Source organism: Lemur catta, chromosome 18 (assembly GCF_020740605.2).
Source record: "Lemur catta isolate mLemCat1 chromosome 18, mLemCat1.pri, whole genome shotgun sequence".
Taxonomy (NCBI): Eukaryota; Metazoa; Chordata; class Mammalia; order Primates; family Lemuridae; genus Lemur; species Lemur catta.
The window spans coordinates 21160251-21187848 of NC_059145.1; the positions used below are offsets into that span (position 1 = coordinate 21160251).

Genomic DNA, 27598 nt, shown 5'->3' on the forward strand with positions numbered 1-27598 from the left:
ACAAAGCTTTCTTGACTGTTGAGACTCATCACTAAGTAAACCAAATGAAGACAGAAGCACATTCTCCTAATTGATACCCTTTGCATAAATTGAACAAGGGCCTCTATTTTATGTGATTCTTTGTAGCTGCCTGACACATTTCAGTGAAAAGTGTGTAAAAATGAAACCAAAATACAGACTGCCTACCCAGAGACACTGGCTGACTTACTCTAGGATGTGATAGAGCTGAACTGAAAACGCATTGGGCTGACACTTGATAATCAAAGTTGATTTATTGTTCATTAGTACTGCATTAGCCCTTTCAGGCAAGACAGTTATTTGTGTAGTGGCCTGTCAAGAGTGAGACTGCAAGCACCTGTCATTTCTAAGACATGAGATAAGCAACCAAATATTAAGATGATGCAAATAAAAATACATTTGTCTAGGTAAAGGGCCACACAGTCATAAATTTTTTCTTAAAAAAAAAAATAGCATGGGTCAATACCGGTCTATAAAAAAGAAATCTGTTAAAGATTTTTTTTCCTCTAAGAACTACTTATAGAATGAAACTAATGGGCTTCATATTCACTTGTTTGCCTTAAGAACTTTCTTTCCTGCCCAAATGTGCAGCTTGTCTGACAAAAAGTTGGTCAGTTAAGAAAATGAGAACCATAAGATGTCAATTATTTAATCAGAGTAATTCAAGAAAGGTAGGCTCTCTGTGTGGGTTGTGTTTTTTAATAAACATATTTCATTAAATGAAACTTCTAAGCATGGGTTGATTATATGAAAATGTGGTGACATCATAGCTAAGCTATGATAATGTCTACTAATAATGTCAAGTGCATTTTCTACAACATGTTTCGCTCTCGATTTTTTTTCTTCCCTCCCTGAAAGGGAGTGATCTCATGACATATAATAGAAAACAACCTAAGTGTCAAAAGAAAACAAAATTAGTGAACTTTTGTCTGCAACCATAGAAACACAGATTAACTCATATTTTTCCAGGGATGGAATGGAAACATTCTGCATGAGGATATATAGTATATTGTCTTCTCTGAATTTTCATTTGACAGGGATTTTAGAGGCTGTGATCTTAATTAAATCTCAACTAGCTGAAATAATGCATCTAAAGGCATGCAGTGTTGCGTAACCTTGCTCAGTTGGTAAACCATAAATCATCAGAAAGCTTATGATAGGAATGGTTGGTTTGAATTTTTTTTTTTGTTGTTTGCAGTTGAAGGTACCTTAAAAAACAAAACCTCACCATCGCTGCCTTGCATTTGCACATTGTCAGGAGCTGTCACTTGAGAAAGATAAACTCTTTTATGACACTGACCAGTTCTACAACTTTTCAGCCAGCCTCCACACGATTGGAAGATACAGTGAAAATAAAATCCAGATTAATTAAAGATTAATTAATGAGATTCCAGATTTGTCTTAGCTAATGTGGCAGAAATATTATTTGAGTTACTGTGTTTCTGAGACAATCAGGAGAGAATGTTGTAACTAGCTTCTCAGTTTATACTAAAATTTGAGTAAAATTTGAATTGGCAAAAAGAAGGTTGGAGAAATTTATTCTATTATGTGGTTTAGCTGTGAATGACCATCACTAAAGAGAACCTTAAAACCATGTTCTTTGTGACTGGGCAAATATAATGGCCAGTTAGAATCCACTTCATGTAGTTTATTGTGATTTATAAACAAGGGATAATGCAGCAACAGTTGACCAAAGAAGGTTAGAGTAAATAAATACGTAAATTATGTTTTGTGTGTGTTACATGTTAAAATGTGTATTTGATGGCAAGGAGTTATAATCATTCAATAGCTTATTAACTGTCTAGGTTTTATAAATTCTAGTGCTTGGAAATACTGGATTATTTGCTTTTAGTGCCTTGTAAGCAGATATTTTTAACTGCTGCAATTTTGGGTTTATATATATGCTTCAGTACAAGTAACTACCTACATATAAAAATTGAGAATGCTATTTTGTGATAGCCTGATTTCATATATCTTTGTACAGAATATTTCCTGTAAGGCTAGGAGTTAAGCATTGCTGACGAGCTGTAGATCTCTTGGGGCAAAGGAGTATATAGCTTTATATGCACCTGTATGGCTAGATTTGGGGATAGTCTTAACTCTGTAAGCTAAATTTGATGTTTAGTGAAAGGTTTATTTTCTTGGAAGCAGCATATTTCTGGACACTTGTTTTACTCATTTCAGAGTGTGCACTACTTTTTTTTGCCCCTCCTAAATGGCATTCTGCATTCAGCTTTATTTTCTTTCATTTAAAAAAGAAAACTCAGGTACCTCTTAGCTAAACAATCCTCTGCAGTTACGAGGACTTGCATTATCTGAGAAGAGCTAACCTGGGCCTCTCCTTTTAGATTGTAAGAATAATCTTCTCTGAGTCTCTCCTCCAATCTGGCAGTTGTTTGAGAAGAAATTAATTTAGAATGGGAAAAAGGAATGCTGAACACATGCATTGTGCCTCATTTTCAAATCCAGTTAAAAGCAACTAATCAATGAAGATGCAGGCTAAATGTTAGGGTGAGCTTTTTAGAATACCTTGGTATCATGTTTTAATTTCTAAGCTTTATCTTGCCCTTAAATCTGAAACATCATTGTTCAAATAACTGAGAACAAGGTAAATCAACAACATCAAAAAGGTCGGCTTCTGTGATTTCTCAAGGGCTTGTTATTTTGTACTTCCCAATTCTATTTGATGTCTTGACAAAACAAGATGACACAGGGGAGAATATATTAAATTTTGATTTTTTTCATCTAACCTGTTACAGTTGTGGCAGCTTAATTTCTTTTACTTTTTCCTGAAGATGGCTTTTTGTACAATTACTCTAATTGTCACACCACTTCATGAGGCGGGTCTTCACGGGTTTCCCATTTGCCTTGATTTTACTAGGCATTTTTGAACATATTTTGACCTTTAACATGTAGGAAGCTTTTGGTTGGGCTTTGTCTTCATTAGAAATAAATCAGTGAATGGTGAGATTGTCAAAGAAGCAACTGATGTTTTCTCATTAGAATCTCATTTGCACCCCTGAGCTTAACTGTGATGTATAAGGTGAAGGTGTTGGAAATAGGCGTGAGAAACTGCACAATTTAAGAAACTTAAAGTTGTAATTCTTTTACAAAAGTGATTGCACCCTAAGTAAGGCCTTATAAAACTTTGGAATGATCTAATTTTGGCCTACCTGTAAGTTTAAATTCAATTATAGTCCTCTCCCCACCCCAATAATATAGGGAAAAAAATACACATTTGCAGTTAAGCTCCCTATGAAATTTTCTGTGCTTAGTTAAAGCATGAAGAAAGCAAAGCTATAAATTTAATTCTTAGTTTTAGAAAAATCTCTTTTTTTTTGACAAAAGCTAAACATTTTATTTTTCTTCATTTAACAATAACCATTCACCTAAAACTGTATCTATAAGTTATCTTGCTATAATCATATGTTTCTCAAATAGGATTGATACAGTTGCCGTCTCTTTCATTATTTTGAATAGTACTTTAAGAGAACTTATTTAGCCAAGGCCTCTCCCTTTTCTCTTCAAGAGCTAAAGATCTGTGGATAGAATCTTTTCTGAGGTACCTTCTTAGAATAGTTCTCCCCTCCTCCTATTTGCAGCACTTAAAAATGATTTTTTTTGTTGTTAATATAAAATGTCATAGCATGTTTGATTCACATGCACTAAATTGTTTTTCATCCCACCTACACGAGGAGAAAGAGGTTGAAGAAGGAAAGAGGAGGCATTTGCTTGATTTGAATAATAATAATAATAATAATAATAGTTGCTAGGTTGAAAAGATCAGTGCTTATTGGGTGATTATTTTCATGTGTATCTTCCATTGTTTCCTGTATTTAACAATCGCTAATGGGAGAAGCGATTTAATTTATGTAAACTTTACATTTTTATGCAAATGAAGCTGATATTTATTAGAGCTAAAACAATTATGCTAGCACTTAGTGGAGTAACCTTGTGTGCCTGGGAAATGTTAGAGGAGAGCAGTTGAGGTTCCATTAATACCTCTGCTGTAAACAAATAAGCCTTTATGCCACTTTTTAAGATTTAAAGACAAAAGAAGAATAGCTGGGAGAGATTTGCTAGAGATTGCTTATTAGGGTTGATAACCTGAAATAACTCCTGATTGGCAGGCAAGTCTTGGCCTTACAATTTTTTGTGAAAGAAAGATAGCCTTTCTTGATAGAATGTAATAAACAAAATGATAAAAAATGAAATGCTAATTGTGTTTTAAAGAGGTCTTTTTTTCCTAAAATTTTAATAGGTGGTTGTATTGTTACTGAGAGAACAGTTATGCTAATGACTGAGTACTTAGATGATTTTGCATTAATATAATAACCATTACCTGCCTTAATGCTTTGTACAGTATTGTGGCAAAATAGCTAAGTCTAAAAGAGTTATACAAAAAGCAGAATTCCATAATGAAACAGAATTATGCTTTCCACATAAATAGCAAGTATTTTTAATTTTTTAAATACTGAAATATTATGTCAGAAATGTATTTTCCTTCATTTATGATAGTTACCTTGTGTAGTACCTGGTTGGTTCTTTTTGTTGTTTTTTTTTTTTTTTTTTGAAATACCATGGAGCACAGATAGAAGCTTCTTAACTTTTCTGTTTGCTGATACATCTGTTGTATCCATTGGCTTATTAATTATGAAAACTTATTTTTCACATGGGGCCAGAGGTGATGGTGTTTAATTTTCTTTTACACAGGCTAGCTTCTATATGGTCATAAAAAATTTGGCATAGGGTTTGTTTTTTTTTTTTTTTTTAACAGAGCCATATTTTCCGTTTGGTTTTGTTTTGACATTCTAAAGCCTTCTAATTTAATTTGTGTCACTCTTGTTATTTGATTAACCAGGTGACACTGCCTAACCTGGTCAGTTATCACTCAGACACAGCCTGAAATATAGAAGGGAAGAAGGGAAATGAGTTTCTGAGACATACATAGGGTGAATGATCAGAGGTTAAAAATAGTTTCTAAATTATTAACCAGGTTAATGGGGGAAAAAAACAGTATTTAAAATTTTTTATCTTGTTTCTATTATTTGTACACATAGCAATTATGAGAAGATGCTGATGTGCAAAATTTATGTGTGTTTACACTGGGCAGTATTTACTTGTAGTTAACTTGAATGTAAACTAAGGAGAGAGAAAAAAATGATAACCTGTTATTTTCCGTATTTATATTGTCTCATCTCCCCTCCCACCTAATTCCTTCAATTGTCTCCTAGATTAGAAATAAGTATTGTTTCTGAGTGTTTTTGTTTGTTTGTTTTTCAGATTTTTTTTTCCCTTCCTATCACCCACCTTTCCCTGTTGGGCATTAAAGAAAATAATAAGGCATATTATTTTAATAGTCTTCAAGCATTCAGATGATATAGAGTCATTTTGAAGAAAAAGAAAACCGTATCAGGCAGAATTTACACAGCAGTGCATGGGCTTTTAACAGCAGTTGTTAGTGCTAACGACATTTCCCCAGTTGCTGGTATTAAGGTAGCAGCAGGCCCGTACTAGCAGCGTTCCAATGGCCCAGGCACAGCTATATTTCTGCCATTGCTGCAGGTTTGTGTGCACCTGGGATCGGCCACACCTAGTTGGTATCAGTCAACAGTATATCATGCCGTGTGTTTTTTTAAATTCATGATTTCCTCTTGAAACTCAACGAAGGAGTGTTAACTGTGTGTGTGTTTTTTAAATTCAGTTTTTGTATGCTAGCATTCTTTAAATGTCTGCCAGAAGTTTAATTTGAATTTCTGATCCCTGAAGGCAGCTAGACAGAATCATTCTAGTTCTTCATAAATTGCCTTCTATGATTCATTGTTAACTCATAAAACATACTCATTTCTATATACTCAAACAGTTAAGGTAGTTACAGTATCGGGGATGTGATTTTTTCTTTTTTTTTGCCTTTTATTTAAATTGTCTTTTGAGGAAGAAATCAAGAATTAGCTTGAACTCCCAGTTAAGGCATGAGCCCTGTACCACACAAACATGAATGTTTTCATCTCAAGGAGAGTGAGGTAGATGGCCTGGGATCTGAAAAAGTTTAGTTTTTACTGAATACTCTCAAAGAGGGGCCCATAAATATCAGAGTGCTATAGTTAAAAACTCACATGACTGTTTTAAATACTATTGATTTAAAGCACTGGCTAGATTTTATGAATCAAAGTGTAATTTCTAAGCTTTGGCCATATTTCTCATTGCTAAAGCACTCTCTCTTGTGTGCCTTTAGCCGCTTTCCAGACATTCAACACAGGATTAAATGATAGTAGTTACAGTGATCAATAGGTTAAGACTGCTACAATCACTCTTGCCGCTAATGACCTCAGTAGTAATGGGCAATAAAGTGTGGGCTATAATAGCCTCTCGCTGGTACTGCATGCCCTTTGATTCCTAGTATTAGTAGGGACTAGCTACATGAAAAAGTTGGACATTGGGAATTAAGGGAGTGGATATATAGGCTATAATTCTTAACTATTTAAAGCCTTAAACTATGCTCAGATTTTTTTTTTTTCTTTTCTACCATGGTTTCTGGTCCATTTGAATATGTTTGTTAAAGCTTTCCATAACCTCTTTTCGTGACATGTTGGAGCAGAAACTTTGGGGAAATCTTGGTTTTATTACATATATAAATTAAGCTTGAGCCCACTTTGGAGGCCCAGAGCTAACTGGTATGAAAATGTGGTTTCACATAGTAAAAGCAAAGTTAAGGCCATCAGGATATAATAGCCCACTTCTGATTATTCAGAGACCAATTCACCAGTTTGGAGGATTACTCAGGCTTCTTGCTTTTTTCCCTCCTTTGGCTATGCCTGCTGCTTTTAGCATGTTATTACTCATCAGTACCACCATCAAAATGTCCAAAAGGAAAAAGAAGGGGAGACTCGAAGTTCATTGTGCTGTTGTGTAACATGACTGCAAAAAATGAATAAATAACTATGGGAAAAGGAGATTGAAACCATTGACTATGTAAGTGTTTAAACAGTATCTGTACAGGTATATGTCAGTCCTTTCCCTGATCCCCATTTTTTAATTGACAGTTGAGGGACAATGGTGTTTCTCATTTAGGAATATGCATATAATTTTACAAGAATTTTTAAAAACTATTTTAGGATATATATTTTTTACTTTCAAAATCAAATTTATTGGGACATAATTTGCATAGTCTGGAATACACTCATTTTAAGTGTATAGGTGGAAGAATTTAGACAGTTACGTATCTACCACCCCAATCAAGATATAGGGCATTTCCATCACCTCCAAAAGTTCACTTGTGCCCCTTTCTAGCATAGCATTTCCACAGCTCTTTAAAAAATTATGACCGGGCAATTATTTCTACGATAATTTCTGTTGTAACTCTGTTAAGTTCTTGTTCATCACCAGTTTAGATTTTACACCACCCTATTCCTGTCTGTTTTCCTGTTCATCACCATCAGAAATTTGGCTCAAGAATATTTATATTGTACATCATCCAAGAAATGCAGAGGAAAAAAGAAACCTTAAACATGGCTCTTTTGTTTTCTTAATCAAACCTCCCTGTATGATGATGCAACTCTCAAGGAAAAGTAAACTTCTATTGTGATATGTTGGCTTTAGCAGCTCAAACCATAGTGATTGGCACCCAGTGCATGTTTAAAAATTCAAAAAGTTTCTTCTGTATTAAGACAAAGTAGATTAATTGGAATTAATTTGTAGATGGTTAGATGTTTTGATAATGTCTTCTTGGTGTTTGCCCTAGACTGAATGCAAGTTCACTGTTCCAATCATTGGTGATATTTCGTGCTGCAAATTATCTTTTTAAAAGGATAATTTATCCATTCATATACATCTGTCCCATTTTGCATATAAAAATATTCAGACATGCCCATCTGTTTTAAATTACAGTGTATCTACATCTATACTTAAAAGGCCACTGTAATAGGAAGAATTCATGTATGACCTTCCAGAGTTGGGTTAATGAAATTTTTCGAATGTTCTAGCTAGTGTTTTCTAAACATGTGAAATTTGCACATCAACATCCCTACACACGAAACATGCCCACAACAACAGTGGAGAACATTCACTGTACGTGAATCTGACCTTCAGGAACCATTTTTAGTTCATCAAAATTAGTGATGCTGAGAAATCGGGACATCAGTGCATAATGACTGTGAAATTAGGAATGAGAGCTCGCTATGCAAATGACAGGACAAATCATGTGAAAAAGTCAAGATAAACTGCATATTAAGACATTATGTTACATAAAATTAATACTGCATTTCTGCCTTTTGCTTACTGCTCCCCTGAAAGATTTTTTAATTCTTTTATCTTCTGATCAGCTATTGTCTGCCGGATTTTTTTTTTTTAAGTGGCACACAGGCAAAGTGCAAAACATGTTATTACCTTTTATTGTAATACATGAGATGACAGCAGATCCTTTTTAACAAAGTATATCCTTTACTGCTTCTAGCTTCTTGCTGTCACATGTTTGATTAGAAACCAAAGAAAAGTTAAGATGCTTAAATATTACTGTTAGAAGACATACAGGTTTTGTCTTTTCTTTCATTGTTTTTTCTTTCCTTATCTTTTTATTTTGGGGGGGGTGCTGATTTTTCATGAAATAGTCTTCTTGCATTACGGGGACTGACAAAATGGTTCTCATGTAGTCTGCAAATTAAACACAAGTGCAGTGATTATTTTGAATAGCTAAATTACATTCTAGAAAGCTTGCAGAATTCATAGCATTGTCATTAGGTATCCGCTTGAATACAATTTGTGTAACCTTGGCCAAGACAGCCTGTCATTTTAATGTCAGTGTTTTATCTGAACAAGACATCATCCTTTCAGATACAGTGTGCAGGTTCCTTGCAGAGATGCCCGTGCAGAAACGTGTTAACAGTTGCAAATATGAAATGCTATCAAGTTCATCACTGTAACTGTTTGTCACTGAAATGTCATGGAAAGCGGCTTTTAATGGTATTGCACATAATATGAAAGAATTGAGACATCTGTATGCCGGGTGAATAAGGTAGGGTAAAAGGCATCATAGGAAGGGTCTGTGTTTAAGTTCGGAAGGTGTGTCCAAGGTTCCGTTACCCACAAGACTAAGCATTCATTGATTGTTCTTAAAATCACTGTCCACCAAAGACATGGACATGTTAGCTCCAGCTGCAAAGGTATTGGCTCCCATATGCTGCCTTCCCTAAAACAGAATTCAAGTTCGGGTTAACTTCCTGCAACTCATTTTGACTAAACACGCATTCCTAGTAAGAAATTGAAACTGTTCTGTCCTAACTCCAGTTAGGCCTTAAGTTCTTCCTCCTCGTCTGCTTTGCAAGTCCGTCCTGAACCGCTGTCAGTGCTGCAGGGTTTTATTTTATTTTTCTTTATTTAAAATCAACTGCGTAATAGATGAAATAGGATTTATCGCCTGCATCCCCTCTGGATAGATAGGTTTTGCGTGGGAAATCGGTCAGTTCTTTAAGCAGGCTGATGGCAGTCTGCCGCTGAACCTGAGAGGCTGCGTGCTGGTAATTTCCTGGCTTCCTATTTATCCTTCATTAACGTTCTAGGTTCCCGTGTCAGTGGCTATGATGACACCTCAAGTTATCACTCCCCAGCAAATGCAGCAGATCCTCCAGCAACAAGTGCTGAGCCCTCAGCAGCTCCAGGTTCTCCTCCAACAGCAGCAGGCCCTCATGCTTCAACAGGTAATTGTCTTCCTCCTCCTCCTCCTCCTCCTCCTCCTCCTCCTCCTCCAGCCTCCCACAGACCCAGGGCCCAGCACTCCGTTCAGAACTCCCTCCACCTGAGTGGCTGCTTTGCCCAGTGAAGGATGAGCAGGGTAGGATGGGTGGGGCAGGGCACATACCCGTCCCTGAATAATCGATGTGCTTTTGCATCCCCAGAAGAGAAGAGCCCTGCCAAAGTGACTAGGGTTTGGGCCTGGAGAGTACCCGATGGACCGAGATTAGGGCTGTAATTGGACTTGGTAGAAATAAGATCTTTTAGGCTTACGTGGCTTTACACTCTTTTATTTGGTAAGCCCAGAGGCTTCTAAATGGTGTGAATCAAAGCAAGACGAGGAGCACGTTGGGAGCAGGTTTAAATATGATAGCTCTTGAAGTCCCCATTTCAACTCAGAAGCTTACGGATTTTTTTTTTTAAAAAAAAAAACATGAAGAAGCTTTTTGGTGTTGGCTAATTTTAAGGCACAGAGTTGATTTTACTTCTTATATGTATACTGATCCCGAAGTGAACTTCTGGCTGTCACTGTGCCATGGGGACCTAATATTTAGACTTAATGGGCACCAGACCCAAATGGATGAGATTTGATCCTAGGGTGGTGGGAGTTCCTGCCCGGGGTGGTGGAGACAGGAGGATGCAGAGGAAGCTCCCAGCGCCGTGATCCACTCACCGAACACTACCCCAGAGTGCCCGGCCCTATCAGTGAGAAAGCACGCAGTGGAGACTCACCAGACTCTCAGCAAGGGCATTCTGGCTTTGTTGTACAATCAAAGGTCATTCCTTGCCTTATTTTAATTAGTTTGTGTAGAATATGGTATGTTTTTCATCAGTTCATTTTGCAGATTACTTTTCAAACAATAATGCCAAGAATAGTCAGTGCGCACTGAATTTATTGTCGAGTTTCAAACTAAAGGTCAGGCCATTACAGATAAAAGGATGCTATTTTTCAAATCACAGTTTGTGTATGGCACCAAAAGGGACAGTGGATTGGCGCTACCCTCTGTTACTTACCATCCTCTCTTTCCTTTGTAGCAGCAGCTTCAAGAGTTTTATAAAAAACAACAGGAACAGTTGCAGCTTCAACTTTTACAACAACAACATGCTGGAAAACAGCCTAAAGAGGTACCGACAATACATATTTTACTTTCAAACCACAGATCCCAGAGGACTATCTAGTGGCTATTAAACTGTCATTCATCTTTTAAATGATTGCACAACTGAGCTGACTCTATCGGTTCTCAGCTTTCAGACTGAGAGTTATTGTCCTGTTTTCGCTCAGATTTTTCTGGGTTCCATTTGCTTTCTGCCACATATTTTATAACACCGCTGCACGTGTACCTGTGCGAGGGACCGTGGGCAGAGCCTTCAGGGCTACTTTTGCAAACTGGTGCAACTGAGTGCCAGGGTATAGCGGAGGGAAGTGAGGTGCTTTCAGTAAACTTTTACTTGGACCCACACTTAATCCCCCCCCCCCAGCTTAGAGAGCTTGGGTGTGTGATGACGGCCTTTTCCATTGGAAGAATAACTTCTTGTGAGGTTGGAGAAACAAACAAAAAAGTTAGAACAAGATTAAACTTCCCCATCTTTGTTTAACTTCTTCCTGCAAGTGATACATACTGTGATTGCTAAAGGCATGTATGTACCAGATAGCAGGACATAAAGTTAGAGGAGGACTCCAGCTTGGATTATTTGTGTTTTCCTGGGGGGGTAGAAATAGCGTGTGACAATAGCTTCTGTACTCACAGTGCTTTGTAGTGTCCACAAGTTACTGCGTTAGGCCACACCGCCCAGTTGGGTTGACAGCGTTAGTCCCATAAATGGTAAGGCCTGTCTAGGGACTCACCCTTTCACCTTCGGTACAGTTCTGTGTGGTCAAGGCTTAGTCAGTTGTGGGAGTATCCGTGTGCATATATACATTATTATGACATTTTTCTACCCATTCCAGAGTTCCCCAGTTTAACTTGCCTTCCTCATATTTTTACAGTGGACTGAAATTCTTTTTGTTTTAAGTGTTCTCTTTGGGGATGAGACAGTTTATAATTCTGTAGCAGCGTGCCGTCCACTTTCACACCTTCTTCCTCTGCCCTAAGCAGTTGGCCACTTTCATTCTTTCGAAGGGAGTCTTACCAGGTGACTGTCCCCGTCCCTGTCCCTCAAGTAAGTGAGGGTGCCAGGCAGCACTGATTTCACACACACAGGGGGAATGACCCAGGCACTCTCCCTCTGCCGGCTCCTCCCTCGACACCAATTGGGTACATTTTCCATGCCCTGCAAAGCCTTCACCCTGGGGTCCTGTTTAGCAGCCTGGATGTAAACCCCTGCAGAGTAGGGGCAGTTTTGGGGTGAAGGGGAGGAGGTGTTTTAATGAAAATGCTGACACAACCTTAAGTACAGTGGTGCACTACCGGGTGCTGCTATAATAAAAAAGGGAACAGATTAAAAAGTGTCTAAAATGTAAATCTAAAGGACTAACAGTAATTAAAATGGAAATGGCACAGGGAGGGAAGGCATGTAATTGTGAGATATCACTGTGCAGAAGGCTCTCAGCTTTGTTTTGCTGGCTGTTTTTCTAATTCAGCAGGGCTTACTCATCAGTGGCAGTTCAATGCGCGTTAATGACTCTGGGATTGCAGGCATCACTCTGGACAAAGAAATGATTATTGTGCGGTCAAAAGAAGTTCAAAGACAAGAAGGGAATTTCAGTTTTTTCCTTAGAGATCCACATTCAAGAGCATATAAATTAAGCCAAATGTTAAAAACCACAGTCTGAAAGCTGACTTCAAAGTCACAACTCTCTAATTAATGAACTGCGAGCTTCAGTTTGGACAAGTTGTGGTTTGATGCGCCCATAAATCAACATGACAGGCCTGTTTCACAGTCTCAGACAGTGCTTGTCATTGAGTCACATCAGATGTAAACACAGCAGAAAAAAGAAGGGGTATGAAGGAGGTGCAATTGATCAACAGAATTGGTAAAAACCCACTTTTGAAGCACATTATGCATGATCACAGGAAATGGTTACAGCCTCAAGAGGTTTCCCCTTCTGCTGTTGCTTTTTTGAATCAGATTTCTAACAGCCTTCAAAAGGGAGAATAAGAATTATGGAGTTTCTCCCCTGTGGCTTGCAGGCAATAACCCCCTGTTGTTATTTTGTGCTTCTTTCTTTTCAAAGGCATCAAAATTTAGTTTTTTAAAGATCTTTAACTCTATATTTGAAGACAAACAAAAAAGGGCTGCCACTGTCATTCTTATCAGTTACCAGGGATTGTGTTTTTCCTTTCTGTTGCCACTTCTTATTAACCTCTTATTTGGTCTGTTAGACATAGTTTGGAATGCACGTCTGCATGCTGGGAGAACATGAAAGTTCAGACGAGCTCAGAGGGCAGATAAAGAAATGTGAAGGGGAAAGTTACACAGCAGAAAGAAGGATAAAAGTTACCTCTCCCAAATTGCTGTTGTCAGAGAGGGGCGCATCTCAGAGCACAAAGGTGATGGTGGTGCCTGAGTTTGGGAAGGGAGGAGGGGTGAAAAGAGAATACTTTGCGTCTGAAAGAGAACATGAGATATTGTAGTGGCATTTTAGCATCTCCAGGACGCTGGGTTTGCTGTGGTCTGTGCTTTGTCATCTATTTCGCAGGCAAAGGTGACCCAGGAGATACGCTGCCGTGAATGGAGGTAGGCAGAGCAATGGACAGGTCGCCTTGGATTTCCCTGTGTGTTCATGTTCCAGTAGATTTGGCCAAGACCTGTTGTGACAGTAGTTAGGAGATCCTTATTTTCCTGAGATAAGGGGCTGGTCTCCTGAAATTACCATGCAGGTGGTGGTCCTTTTGTGCTAAAATGAAATAGAGTCACATGGTAGCAATTTCATGATGTGGACTGGTGGTTATGATTTTAACAAGGTTTGAACTTGGATGTTGACAGATGGAACAAGTATGTTAATTTACTGAATCCCTAGTCATTAGTGGCTCATAATTTTGTATCATCAGGTTCGCCGCCTCCTCCTTTTTTTCCCCTTTTTTGATTACCTCTGCAGTGGGACTCTTGCTGTTTGGCTAGAAGAGTGTACCTTTGCTCTTTTTTCTCCCCTCTAAAGTTGCCTGGAGATGTTTCCCTGGGAAAGTTTGGCTGCACATTAGGTTGGAGACCTAAGACCTTCCTTGGAAGATAGATGCTATTAGGTGGGGAGAGGGAGATGTAGCCCCATGCAGCTGTTGAAGTGACTGATCATTTAATCTTTGACAGAAATGATGTGGAAAATAGAGGGCAGAATTCATTTTTAAATCAAGCTACAAAAAAAAGATCCCATCCTGTGCGGGTGAGGTAGGCTAAGTTGATTGTTTTAAAAGGGCCGTTTGTCCCGGGCAGTTATGACAGTTTATGTTAGGCAGTAGGGAGTAGCCGAAGAAAGGAAAACAGACCTTTGACTGCAGCTCTAGGGAGGGGATCCAAAATGCAGGGTTTATCAGGGCATTTTAGCATTTTAACACTGACTACTGACCTGTCGAGGGGACTGCACGGAGACCTTTTTTGTATGCATTCAATTGTGAGAAGTAAACAAACGGACTCGTATCCTGTGTTTGGTAACTGGGTGGGGAGCACAGTTTGGCAACCAGTGTTGCTTTTAAATTCTTTCTTTGGACAATGGGCCTTGTATACTTTTATATCCTGGCTTTTCAAACGTGGACAGCTTTCATGAGCTTTTCCTAGGGATGGCCGCAGAGACAACAGAAGAGGCATCAGTCATTTTAGATAAATACAGAAATTTTTAAACATTTCATTTACAGTAAGACAGGAAACACCCTCTCCTACCTTCAGCCGACCCCCCCCATTATATTCTACTCAGAAGAGCTAATTCCCTGATCTTTTACTGTGTCGATGTTGTTTTTTCTCTTCCTTCACTTTTTTTTAATGTCGTGAGTTAATATCTGTTGAAGAAGTGAAAAAATCATTTTGACATGAATATAACTATCATTGGGTTTTACATTAATGCGATAACTTGGGAAGGGGTGAAAACAATTGGATCATTTTATGCATGCTGTTCTTAAAATGAAAACACTGGCTTTTCATTTAAATTTATTTAAATTTTTGTTGTTAGTGGTATAGAATTTGTTTTTTGGAGTGAAACTCAATTAACTTTCTCAGTGGCATGGTAGTAAGTCTGAAATTGGTTGCTAATATGAGAATGATGGTTTTTACTGTAAAATAAACTACATGGAGACCGAAAGGAAACCACCATTTTTCTCTTCCTTTGAACTTTGCATCAGAAGGTCTTGATATACATACCATTTTATGGATGTATCAGATCAAGGTCATGTGTTAGGTTAAGTGAATGCAGTTGTTTGTAAAGCTTAGTTATTAACCAGAACATGCAAGCTCTGAAAGGATTGGATGGTCCTTTTAGTTGCAAAAGTCTCTCTGATCTTTTGACTAATACCCAGAGTTAAGAAAACTAATCTTGTTCTTTTCCTGAAGAACCTTTTTTTCCTTTTTGGGCTGCAGTTTGGGAAGGGTTAATTTTCCTTTTATAATTGTTAGCCATAACGTGGCTAAGACCTCCACCTCGATATGATTCCTAGCAGATTAAGGATATTAGACAATTTCCTTCTATTTATTGTACTACTGCACTGTATTATCTTTCTATCACTCAGATAATTACTGAGGAAATCTACATTAATTTTTTTGGCTGGAGCAAGGCCTGCTAAACACAGGAATGATGTATTGATGTTTTACACAACAAAAGTTTTCCCCCTGTCATTGTCCAATCAACAGAAAGATATTTATCATATCGCAAAGCCCCTTCTTTCCAAGAACAAAGCAGGTGGGGGAAGGCGGGACAAGGCACCAGACCTCGGAGTTTCTGAGGCCAAAGCCAAGTGAAGGCATCTGAAGCTCAGACTGCCGTTCGGTGTTAAACCCTCAGTCGAGTACGATGTTGTTTGCTAAATTATGAATGTGTGTAATTAAAATCTAGTGGCTGTTTCTATGAAAGATTTACAGTGTTATTTCATCGTTTGTCATGGCTAATTAACAATATTAGATGAAGTTTTTCTTCTTCAAAGGTCTGATTTTTCCTCATTTATTTATGTCAAAAGTGATAAACAGAGTAGTTAAAAGCTTCTGCCGTTGCAGGCGGGGAGGGAGGCAGCTTGTTCTCTTACACCTCAAAGGTTCAGGGTTCAAATCCCTTCAGACTAGAGCCGTGCCGTCCTCTTTCTAGATGTGAATAATAAAAAAAAAAAAAATTCAAAGTGTGAAAGTTCATCCCTTCACTACAGAACTGGGGCTTTTCAAACTGTAGGGACAGCTGGCTTGATTGACAAATTATTTTTCTGTGGGAGCAGGCAGTGGGAAGGTAACACACTCACCCCCACCCCTCTTCAGAGGTGGTGTGTTCTGTCCCTCTTAAACCTTGACATTGAACCCTCCGCTGAGCTCTAGTGACTGCTCTCAGCATTGGATGATGACGGTGAGTTTTGAAGCATCCATACTTTTAACCTTCCTTGGGAAGTGGCCATCTCATTTTTTTTTTTTTTTCTTCCTGATTTCTTACAGCAACAGCAGGTGGCTACCCAGCAGTTGGCTTTTCAGCAGCAGCTTTTACAGATGCAGCAGTTACAGCAGCAGCACCTCCTGTCTTTGCAGCGCCAAGGCCTTCTGACAATTCAGCCCGGGCAGCCTGCCCTTCCCCTTCAACCTCTTGCTCAAGGTATGTGTTGATTATACCGAAGGCACAGCTCTGTTAAGGCTTTGGGTGTAGGTGGTGGGCTGGCTGGCTCTCGGTATATTCCAGCTTATCATGAAGGACATTGTCCATCTAAAACATGTGCGTGGAAACTTCTTTTAAAAAGCTGAGTGAGCTACTGATGGGCCCTTGGAGAAGCCAAAATGCTTGTTGATGCCAAAATGAAGTCTTAGGGTGGTCCGAAGCCTTAGCAGTAGCCGAGCGATCCTACGGTTGCACGTTCTTGGAGTGAGGGAACGCACTGCTACTTTGCACTTAGAGTATTTTAATGGACTCTTCTAGTGTTGCGGTTTGGAACCACAAAGGAATTTTCTTGAAGGCTTTTGTTAAGTGATTTTAAGACACATTTTATATCCTGTAACTTGTCCTATTTTAAATCTTAGTAATGCTTTATAAATGCCATTTTTTAAAATACCTAGGGACAAATTAAAGTTTATTTTTCTGTAAATGATTAAAATCAATCTCTTTCTGTTACAAAAACCAAAGGTGTTTTTTGTTTGGTCCTTTCTTTATTTTCTTTCTCTTTTTGCATTCATCTGATTTTTGAGCAAGTTTAATTCTACACGTCTCCGAACAGGTACCATTTCCATCTCCAGTTCTTCAAAAGCTGGGATTCCTTGAAAAATAACAAGAGTTCATGGATTTAGTGTATTTCTTTTGACAAGCCACTGACTTTTGATCCCAGGGGTGTTGGTCATCTGAAACAAATGGGAACTCTCGGTGTTTTTAGGCCATCTTCTTGGTTTAAGGAACTCTGACTTTCACGTGTGTAATGTGAAAGAAGATGGATTATTCAGAACTGAGAAGGAGGGAGGGAGGAAAGGAAGAAGGAAATGCCATACCGGTGTTTTGAAATCCAGTCCCCCGTCCCATACATAGCAGAGCAGATTTCAGTTCCCTCGAGGCCAGCGGTCTGTTCAGCTCTAGGAGATCTGGATGTGTGTGTGTGTGCCTTAAAGGTTAGTAGCTAGAGCCGTTGGTGTCTTGGATTCAGTGACCTTCTGAAGAAGGTTCAAAATGTGGAACCTCCTTCCTGTTGCTTAAGGCATGGTCATTTGTTTAGCAACTGTTGGTGTCAAGAGAAGTCAGGGAGGCATGTCTGCATTTGAATCTTCTCTCTCAAGTCAACCACACCCAGCTTCTGCCCCTTATGAGGTTTGCTTTTGTTCTTCATTTTTGTTTTTAACATGGAGACCAGGGCTCTTTCCTCCTTCAACTTCTCTCTTGCCCCTCCACCCTTTTCTGCCATGACTGCTCAACTGCTTGACACCTACCCAGCATCTCCATTGCTATCAAAAGGAGACTTGAGCAACTGAGCAACACAAGGGGAAAAGAAAGGCTATACGTGTCTGCAAGTGCCTTTTTGTGCTTGCAAAATGTTATAGCGTACATTAATTACACCTTCGGGTTTATTGTTGGAAACATGGCAGGCTATTCTGACACACCTATCGGACTCAAGCGCCAACCTCTCTCATCTTTTCCCACCGCTCCTATACTATTAAGTTTGCTCACTAAGGTTCATTGTTATAGTACATCAGTTAAGCTGTCCAAAAGAGGGCAATTGGGCAGTGACAAGACAAGCTCATGTGTAATGTGAAAGAAATGAATGTGGTGATGCATGAAGTGTAATCTCTGCAGTAACATATCAGAGACACTGGTAGGTAATTCACTAGTCGTGGCATTGATTGATAGGTTTAGCAGTCTGCTATAACTATTAGCCCCTGCAACATTAGGAAGAAGCATATTTAAAATCGAAGGGGTGCTTGTGTGTGTATGCCCAAGATGGCATAAATGTAAATATAAATATTTGTGGAGTCAGGTTCTTGCAGTAAAGTGAACTTACCAGTGTCATGTCCATCTCTCATGAATCAGGAGGTTGGTTTTGTCTCCCCCACCCTCTCACCCAAAGTGACTTGAGAATTCAGTCATGTTGGACTACAACACAATTTTTTTTTATCAGAGAGATGATGGCTTAACACTGATGTCATTATGAGGTTTAAATCAACTTTCTGGTTGCTTGAACATGGTCACCTGGGTATGGATGTACAAGGACAAAAAAAGGTTGATCAACTCTGTTTGTCTTTGAGCCAGTGATACCTGGGGTTGTAAAATTGAGTTCCATGAACAGTAATCTGTCAACTGTCCCCACAACATACATTTTTTAAACCTGTGCCTGCATTTTCTTCTATAATGAAGGGGCCAGTTGTCCTGGAAAAAGAAACCGTTGCAAGACACAGAGGTTATCTGTTAACAATGCTGGTAATACCCACTTCATAATAAAATCACCAGGATTCTTTTACATGTCTGTCCATGGCCTTGCTAAGTTAACCTTAAGCATGTATGTAAATGTCAAAGTGTAGGAATAGTTACTATTTTGAAGGCCTTTTTTTCTGAAGGTTTTATATTATGAAACAGAGGGGTGTTTTTTGTTTTTAAGGCTATTGTAGGGTTTTCTCTCTGTTTTACACAATTAGCATATCCGTTCTTCACCTTGGTCTCTTTAATCATCTGATCCTCCCTAGCAATAGTAATTTCATATAGAATTATTCTTTCAGTATCATTCTGACCTTTTAATTTTTAAAATGTAAACTCTAGGTAGGAGAAAATTACATGCTTGGTTATGTACCTGCAAATGGATTTGTATAACTTGTTACTATTATTCTTATTCTGCCATTTTGGAAGAAATGCATCCTTTCTTTGATATCCATTTCATCTGGTGAGTGACTAGCTTACCAGTTATCTGTTTTAATTCTATCATGAGATCTTGGCTGTCACATAACAGCACCCTTTGGTAGATAATATTCATTGAACAAGGTACAGCATTGATGGAGGAGAGTGATGTGACTGCCTCTCTGTTAAGTCTGATGAAAACATTCTTAAATGTAATTATCACATTACAGCTTGACCCAGAAGTACTGCTGTTGTCACTTAATGAGTTACTATTTTATTTACCGTTTTCTCCCTATGGATGATGCGACTGATTTGCCAGCCCACTGCAATGAAAGGAGAGTAGGGTAACATTGATGTGCTCTGTAGGTATAACAAGTGGTGAACAACATGTGTCTTTGTCTTTATTTGCTGGATAAAGATCTTTTAAAACAGCTTCAAAGTTCTGCTTTTCTTGGAGGGAAAGTGTTAACACAGTTGTTAGAACCCTGTTCTTCTAGTCTTCCCACCTCCTATGTGACTGACCCAGAAATCAATTAGTTTGAGTTGAAAAACAGGCGGCTTGTTCTTTTCATGTGTTTACTCCCTAGAACATAAAAATAGGTGTTGACTTGTGGGGTTTTATATCAATATGCTATCATCAGCAGACAATCCCATTCACTATTGTCTCAATTGAGTAAACAGTGGGCTGAGGGTCAGCCACATTCACAGGTAATTGTTGGTGTGCAGACAACAGTGGCAAGCCTGCCCGCTGCAAGCCCGTCCCACCTGCCACTTCCAAAGGTGTTGGAAAATAACAGCCCAGATGCAGCAAAACCGGACACGGGATTGTGTAGTGACCTTTTCCCTTTGTTTAATTTGCCTCTGAGGTTTAATTTCAGGGGACAAGTAATAATTGAATATGCCTAATAACTAAATGCTCATTTGGGACAAAATCCATCAAAATATAATTGGCATTTGATTTTTATGAAGGTAGAAGAAAACCTACTTGTCTGTCGAGGGTGCGTTCTAGGACTATCTGACCACTTAATGTATCATTTGAAGCCTCCTTTATAATATATATTAATTGCAAATACTTGAGCATTTGAACATTTTCGTGGAGAACCGTTAGGAGAGACCAACTGTTTTTGTTAACGCTCTTCTCAGAGAGGCGGGGAAGGTTATTGGTCTGCTGTGCAATAATTTACTCCTCTTTGATATGCAAACGATCCACGGTGAATATAAAAAAATCCTATCAGACTCATTTCACAGTTCTTAACCACTCGGATTCTCTGGAGTCCATCGCCTCATTAGACCAGTGCTCTCCAATGCTAGCATAATTAAAATCTTTAACAGTTTAGCAAAGTAAAGATGTTTGGCTGATCACGTTGAGATGATTATCTATCCATTGTATTCTAAATGACAAAAATAAATTAAATTTAGACCTTGGCATTTTTTATTATGTGTTTCAAATGAATATAATGCACACAGCCTTCTTTTTTAATTCAATACCTTAGGTTTGGTAAGAAACATGCCTGTTTCGGCTGCTGCTATATAGTCAGAAAATGGCAGGCTTTCTAGGATAGCTGTGTTACAGTTGATTGAAACAATGAACTGCAATCCAGACATCCGATTCTAATGCAGAATTACCTTATGTACATAAGGGTTTATGATTTCTTCTCAATGTTCTTTCAAAGGAAGCTGCTGCTGTTTGTTGTTGTTAGTTGCCATTCAGATTATTTTTCTTCTGTTCGTATATGTGCTAGAATATGTATTGAGGTGGGATTTGGAAATCCCTGGCTGTAGAGGTATGCCCAACAGCAGTGAGATTGACATAGGGATTGTATCTCTTCTTGGAGGAAAATACAGGTTGTGGCTTACTCCTTAAAACCCATGTCCATTTTGACCCCCTAAAAAACAAGAGAACTTTATTCCTCCAAGTTTATTTTACATTTTCATTTTATTCTGCAATGGTTCATTACCATTGATCTAAGAAATGACAGTAATAATAGTGTTACTTGTATAAAAAGTTATACACTTTTTCAGTAGACACATCCATCAATTAAGCATGTGGTACTAGAAACCAAAATTAATGAGGAAGATAGGTGTGTTAATGAAATAATCATAGTATAATCAATTTGACTGTTAAAAGTTGAAAAGCATTTCAGGAAGACGATATGAATTCATAATTTATGTCTAAAAGTGATTAATAAAAACTATATTTAATAACAAAGCTATTTGTCATCATTTAAGACTTAAGCACAAAAATTATTCATTTTGTGTTTCGTGTTGTCATAATAGTATAGTTGAACAAATTTATTTTGAGCCCTTCTTTGTGTCTAAAAATAAGGGAACATCTATCTACTTTTTTTCAAAAATTGAGAAACAACATTTTGGATGGATAGAGGCGTGTACCATTGTTGCAGAGTAACCATGTTTTGCATCCGTTTCATGAGTGTTTTTTATGTGTGTTGGTGGCACCTCACCTGGGTTGCTCAGTGGGACACACTTATTATTACCATATTTGCCTTAGTTGGGAGTGGGGGGAACTGCACACACCAAAAAACCCCCGTAACACTAGGCTTTGTTTACTGACTCTTTGATTTAATTACTGTTTGAAGAGGACGGAATTAGCTGTTAATTGATTTAATTATCCAATTTGTTTGTTTCAGGCATGATTCCAACAGAACTGCAGCAGCTCTGGAAAGAAGTGACAAGTGCTCACACTGCAGAAGAAACCACAGGCAACAATCACAGCAGTTTGGATCTGACCACGACATGTGTCTCTTCCTCTGCACCTTCCAAGACCTCCTTAATAATGAACCCACATGCCTCTACCAATGGACAGCTCTCAGTCCACACTCCCAAAAGGGAAAGGTAGGGACAAGCCTCTGAGATGCGTCCAAAACTGTCTTTAATATGGGAGGGGTGGGTGGCCCTGTCTCGCTATGTCTCGGTGATCCTTGAATGGATCCATGTGACTTGAATGTGCATATCATTACTTAGGAATGTATTCAGTATGGTTTGGGTGTGAAGCATCTAATTATTTTCACCTTTTCAACATGGAATTAGCACTTATGTAGATCTACTCTCAGCTTAGGAACCTGGGCAGGAGTCTAGTCGTTTCTCATTGGATGGGTTGGATTTCAAGGCTTCCGGGCCTGCTCCTTCTGCCAAGTGCTCACTCCGTACAAACTGAATTCCTTGGCTCTAAGAGCCTTCTAAGGGAATAGTAGAGTCTGCTGTGGGCAATTTTGAATTATGGTTTGAGAAAACATAGAACTTACGTTACTCTACACTGTTCCCCTGGAAGGCTGGGAGCCCATCTTTTCCATGGTTGTGTCCCCGAAGCACACGGTCTTTTCTGCATAGACACGGAGTGAAGGTTTGAAGGATGGAGAGGTGGAAGGGGGTGGGGTGGGGGGATGTCTATCGTATATACACACAAACACACACAGCACATTTTCTCCTGGTCATGGGCTATATGGTAGCATTGTCTCCAGTATTCCTATTTGGAGGTTAAAGCTTTATAGTTTTTAATTGCCGTGAGCTTCCTGTGAATGTTAGTTGAAACTGAGGTTGTTTTACAGATCTGGAATATGTCATATTAGCATGGAGTTCTAAGAAAATAAAGCTGTTAGTTCATGTTATTATATCTTAGCACCCAGAAGCATTAATACTGCTGTTGAAATGCCTTTCAAAAGTAGAATATATAATGCTCCTAAAATTGAAAACTTTTTTTTCCAGTTTCCTATTTTTAAACTGTTCCCTATATAATTTCATATGCAGAGCTTCCACGCACAGAAGAAAAGAAATCTTAAAAGTACTATGTGATAGTAAATGTCATTGCCATCAGGAAAAAGCAAAATCTGTATTTTGTTTTTAAATAAAACTGACTCAGTGAAAAATTACTTAATTATTTATTTCAGTTAAGCAGTTACAAATACAATTTCATATATTTCTCAAAATATTGAGCATTAGGAAACCCACTGGTTTTATTAGATGTATATCTTTATGCCAGAAAAATATTTTCTGAATATATACACACACATACACATACATTATATGTATCATGTTTAAGTATAAAAACTATGAGTGGTTATAGTTTGAGGATGAGGATAATATGTATGTTTTAACCAAAATTTCCAACTATTTTATGATCATTTTGGAATTTCTGTGGCAGACACGAAAAAACTAAAAGATTCATTAAGCACATTAGTTCAGCAGAGTTTGAAGAATAGAATGGTGGACCCTAAGAATCGATTTAGAGCCATTGGGCAAAATGTGGCTTCTGTTGTTTCTAGCAAGGATAGATATGTATGTCTGGAAGCCAATCTTAGCTCTTGCTTTATAACTCTTATAATGTCTTTATTATTTTTTTTTCCAAAATAGAAAACCTTAGATAGCATTAAAGAAAAGGTTCTAGGCTGTTGTCCTTTGCTGGAGTTGCTTTCGATGTCCTGAGGTTGATGCCGTCCATTTACTGCAGAGTGATTGAATTACATCTTTACCCATAGGCAGAGCAGGAGGCCATACGCTGAAAAATGCCGACTGATGCACTTAAGGTATTTGTTGCAACCTTGTCAGCCATTGTGGAGCCTGCACAGATTTCCTCTGACACAGAAAACTCTTCTTGTTGAGATGCGCTGTGCTCGGTTTCATTCTAAAAGGTTGTATATCTGCACTCAGGTGACAGATTAGCAAGGAGGCAAATGGGAGAAGAATAACGCTTTTCATGTTTTAAGGCACATTCTAAGGTAAATGGATCTAAAGAGACAGTCTAATTCCGGAATACTAAGTTTGTTTGAATTTTTTAGGGTCCATATTTGTCTGTACAAAAGTTTTGCTTAATCTACATGCTAAAATTAGAGTATAGGATCAGAAGTGCCTTAATCTGGATGTAAAAGCAGGCTGAGTTTTCCAATTGTACATGCAAAAAGGAAGCAACTATGAAATCATACGCCACCACTTAATCTCTTGAATCTCTCAGTTTATATTATCTAGTAGGTTTCTAGACGTGGCTAGATTAAAAGAACATTCCAGTCAGCATATTTTAACTGCATGTAGCTAACAAGACAAATAAGCACTTTAAGCGAAAGATAATTCTAAAGTTTTAAGCTCATAGAATTGATTATTAAAAAATCAATTATTAGTTAGCCAGCTTTGTGTACATATAGGTACTTCAAATGAATTTTTTGTGGCATCGCCCTATTATGGTTAATTTAAAAACCACATGTATGATATCCAGTTTAAATAGAAGATTTTTTTTTTTTTTAAAGCTATTACTACAAATTATGTTCTCACTTGTACACTGAGCTTCCAGTTGTTTCAGGAATCCTTGTCCCTGCCTTGGAGAAGTTTTATCCCTTACTTTCCAAGGCATTTGTGAAACCTATGTCCTTCCAAGCTCTTCTTTGATTTCTGTGTCATATTCTTTTCCCTCCATTCTCATGGAGCAGTAACTGAACAAGGAAAAAGAGCCCCTGCCACGTTGAAAAATAATCTAGCCCCACAAACTTGCCCTTGGGTTAACAGCTTTAAGAATTCTTTCTGGAAGGATCTGGGAGTGCTCTGTGTGAAATTTGTTGGAAAAAGGTAGTAGCATGAGAGTGTTTTGCTTGTTTTTAAAGTAGTGAGATGTCTACTAATCTCAACTGGCTTGCGTCTTTCCATGCTGTTTGGAAAACTTCTCCCCCACCCTTGCCCCGTGCATTTTGCTGGCTTCTGTGAGCAGCCGCTGCAGCAGCAGCAGCTCTGGGGTTTGGTGAGCGGCAATCTGTTAAGGAGATAAATAATGTGCTTGGCACGACACTCCTACTCTCCTCTTTAATTTGTCTTACACAGGGAAAATTATAATTAAATCATTCAGGGTAAACCCTTGAGTGTAGAGAAGGGAAAAAACACACTTTGGTAAAGATTGCCAATAGAAACCCACTTCCCTGTTGCACAGGGTAGAGACATTTATCAATATTCAGCACTGTTACAGGAGGAGCGGCCCATGTGATTTGTGAGGCGGGTGCCAACGTTCACATCAGGGCTTGTTAAGATCCCGTCCCCGTGCAATCACGGACATTCAGCATCATTAGAATTCAGTACTGGCGCCGTGCTTCGTGCTCTGATCTTCTCCTGGCAATTTAATAATGTTTATTGTGCTGATTATACATAAATGCGCCGGTGCAACAAACATAACCTCTGTTGTCAGTGCCTGAGAAAAGCGTGGCGGGGATCAAGTTCAACAGCCCAATCTAAAGGGGAGCTACAAGTGGAAGCAGGTGCATTCAAGCCTCTTACTGTCATTTTATTCCACAGGAGCAGGAGGTCTTGACTTTTTAGGTAAACACACAAAACTCAGGCCTGGGATACCTGTAAACCTGAAGATCTTGTCTTGTTTCCTTAACTTGTCTGACTGTCTCACTTTAGGAAATTCCAAGTTTTGGTGTGGGTAAACAGAATCAACAGAATGCAAATGAAACATTTATTAAAATGCTAAATTTAGTAAAGCCCTTTGAGCTTCTTGGATCAAAGCAGCTATGTAAATACAAATAGCAATTACTACTTAAGTAATTGCCTGAATTAAAATTCTAAATATCACATTACGTTATGTTGCACTAGGGAAAGGGAAGAGAACTCATATTTAATCAGTTTCTTCTCCGTACCAAGCGCCGGCTAGGCTCTTGCATATGGAGCGATGTCTCATTTTGTCCACTTGACCACGTGGGAAGCAGTAGGGATTATTATACCCATTTTACAGATGAGGAAATCGAATCATAGAAATTTAGGTAACCTAGGATCACAGAACTGGTTGGTGGCATATTTAAGATCCAGATTGAGGTCTGTCTTTCAGTTCATAACATAGTACTTAAAAGTTTTCACTCCGCTTAGAAGTGAATACTAAATTAGGGTAAATTAAAATCAATGTCCCTAAAAGAAATTTTAAGTTTACATTCAATGCAAAAACACATTCATTAACCTGCCATGTGCAAATCACTGCATTTAAATAAAAATACCATAATTTCCTCTTCTGTGGTGGCCTTTCATGAAGGTGGGGGCAAGTTTACAAAATGTAAATGGTTTATGGTCCGAAACAACACATAAAGAACAAAAGTGAACCCTGGGCAGGATTTACAAACAGGAGCATACAAAAGAAGCCTCTCTCCTTCAGAAGTATCCCCACTTCCCTCCTGTCTTATGTATCTTGCGTTTCCTCATTGAACACATCATATGGTCCTTACTCTATTTCAGCTTGTCCTCTGTAATCCAAATTAGAAATTGTCTTTTTTTTGTTTTTTTTCCCCCTGATCCTTCCCAGCGTTTTGCTTTCCGTTCAGCCACCATTGATAGATGTTTTATAACTTGAATATTTCTCAGACTCAGCACTGTTTTAAATATTTGTTCCAAGATATCCTTACGCATTTGGTGAAACAGGTGTCTTTGAACTCTGCAAAGATTGTGGTTGTGCAGCCCCTGCTTTCTTTGAGGCACCCTATTGTTCCCAGAAACAGGTGACCCAAACTGGGCACTTTTCTCTATGAGGTCTAACCTACCATCTTTCCTCTCATGATATCCCTTCCCTTTTTTTTTTATTCTAATTTATTGACACAGCCCCATGTGTTCCCGTTGCTTGCATTTTCTGCATTCTGTAGTTGGCAGCTGCCTTCACATAACCCCATTAACCCCGGAAGGTTTTGCCCAGCTAGTGTACTTTTAGGCAATTTCACTTGATACAGTCTCTATTTGATTTGTGGCCTTCTGACACACTGCCATGCGTTTGACTATATAACAATAACATTTGTGTTTATGGGCCCTGCTATTTTCAAACGGCAGGGAACTTTGAAACATGGGCATACGTGGTGTTTGCATTTCTATTTTTTTAATTGAACTAAATTCTGGGTTGTCGAATAAATGTTGGTGCTCTTGGTTTACTTGCTAAAATTCTAGAAGTTTGTTTTCAGAACTGTTCCAGATGCACAGGCCTCTAAACTTTTGCATATTCTCATACTGATATTTAGGGCTTATAGAGCCAGAAATTTAAACTCCAGCTCCCATTAGTCTGAATAGTTCTTCCTCATTTCAATCATTTTTTTTTCAAAAATCAGATAATTTGTTTTGTATTTCTTTTGATTTGAGCACAGTAGTTATCCTAAATCTTTTCTTTCTCATTAGAGCATTTTGGAGAACCTGTGGTCAAATTGTCCCAAATTGTCTCCAAAATTATTACTGCTACTTCCTGCCAGTATGGGTGGAGGCATTACAGTGATGTGTAACAGAGTTGAACAAATTATGGTCAGCCTGCCAAATCTGGCACTCTGCTCATTTTTGTAAATAAAGTTTTATTGGGATACAGTCATGCACATTCATTTACATACTATCTATAGCTACTTTCACACTACAATGGCAAGCTTGAGTAGTTATAGTAGAAACCATATGGTCCACGAAAACTAAAATATTTACTATCTGGCC

The 27598-nt window shown here is 38.4% G+C and overlaps 1 protein-coding gene across 6 annotated transcripts in view; it reads left to right on the forward strand.

Moving 5' to 3' along the window:
* LOC123623006 (forkhead box protein P1) overlaps positions 1-27598 on the forward strand; it is a 163273-nt gene that overhangs the window by 60121 nt on the left and 75554 nt on the right. For 4 of the 6 annotated variants that reach the window (XM_045529636.1, XM_045529635.1, XM_045529633.1 and 1 more), the window contains 4 exons: positions 9573-9710; positions 10780-10869; positions 16303-16456; positions 21811-22015. In XM_045529636.1, coding sequence (XP_045385592.1) covers positions 9591-9710; positions 10780-10869; positions 16303-16456; positions 21811-22015 — 569 coding nt within the window. In that variant the 5' untranslated portion in view covers positions 9573-9590. The remainder of the gene's footprint in view (positions 1-9572; positions 9711-10779; positions 10870-16302; positions 16457-21810; positions 22016-27598) is intronic. The other 2 variants (XM_045529637.1, XM_045529634.1) reach the window with 1 other exon arrangement.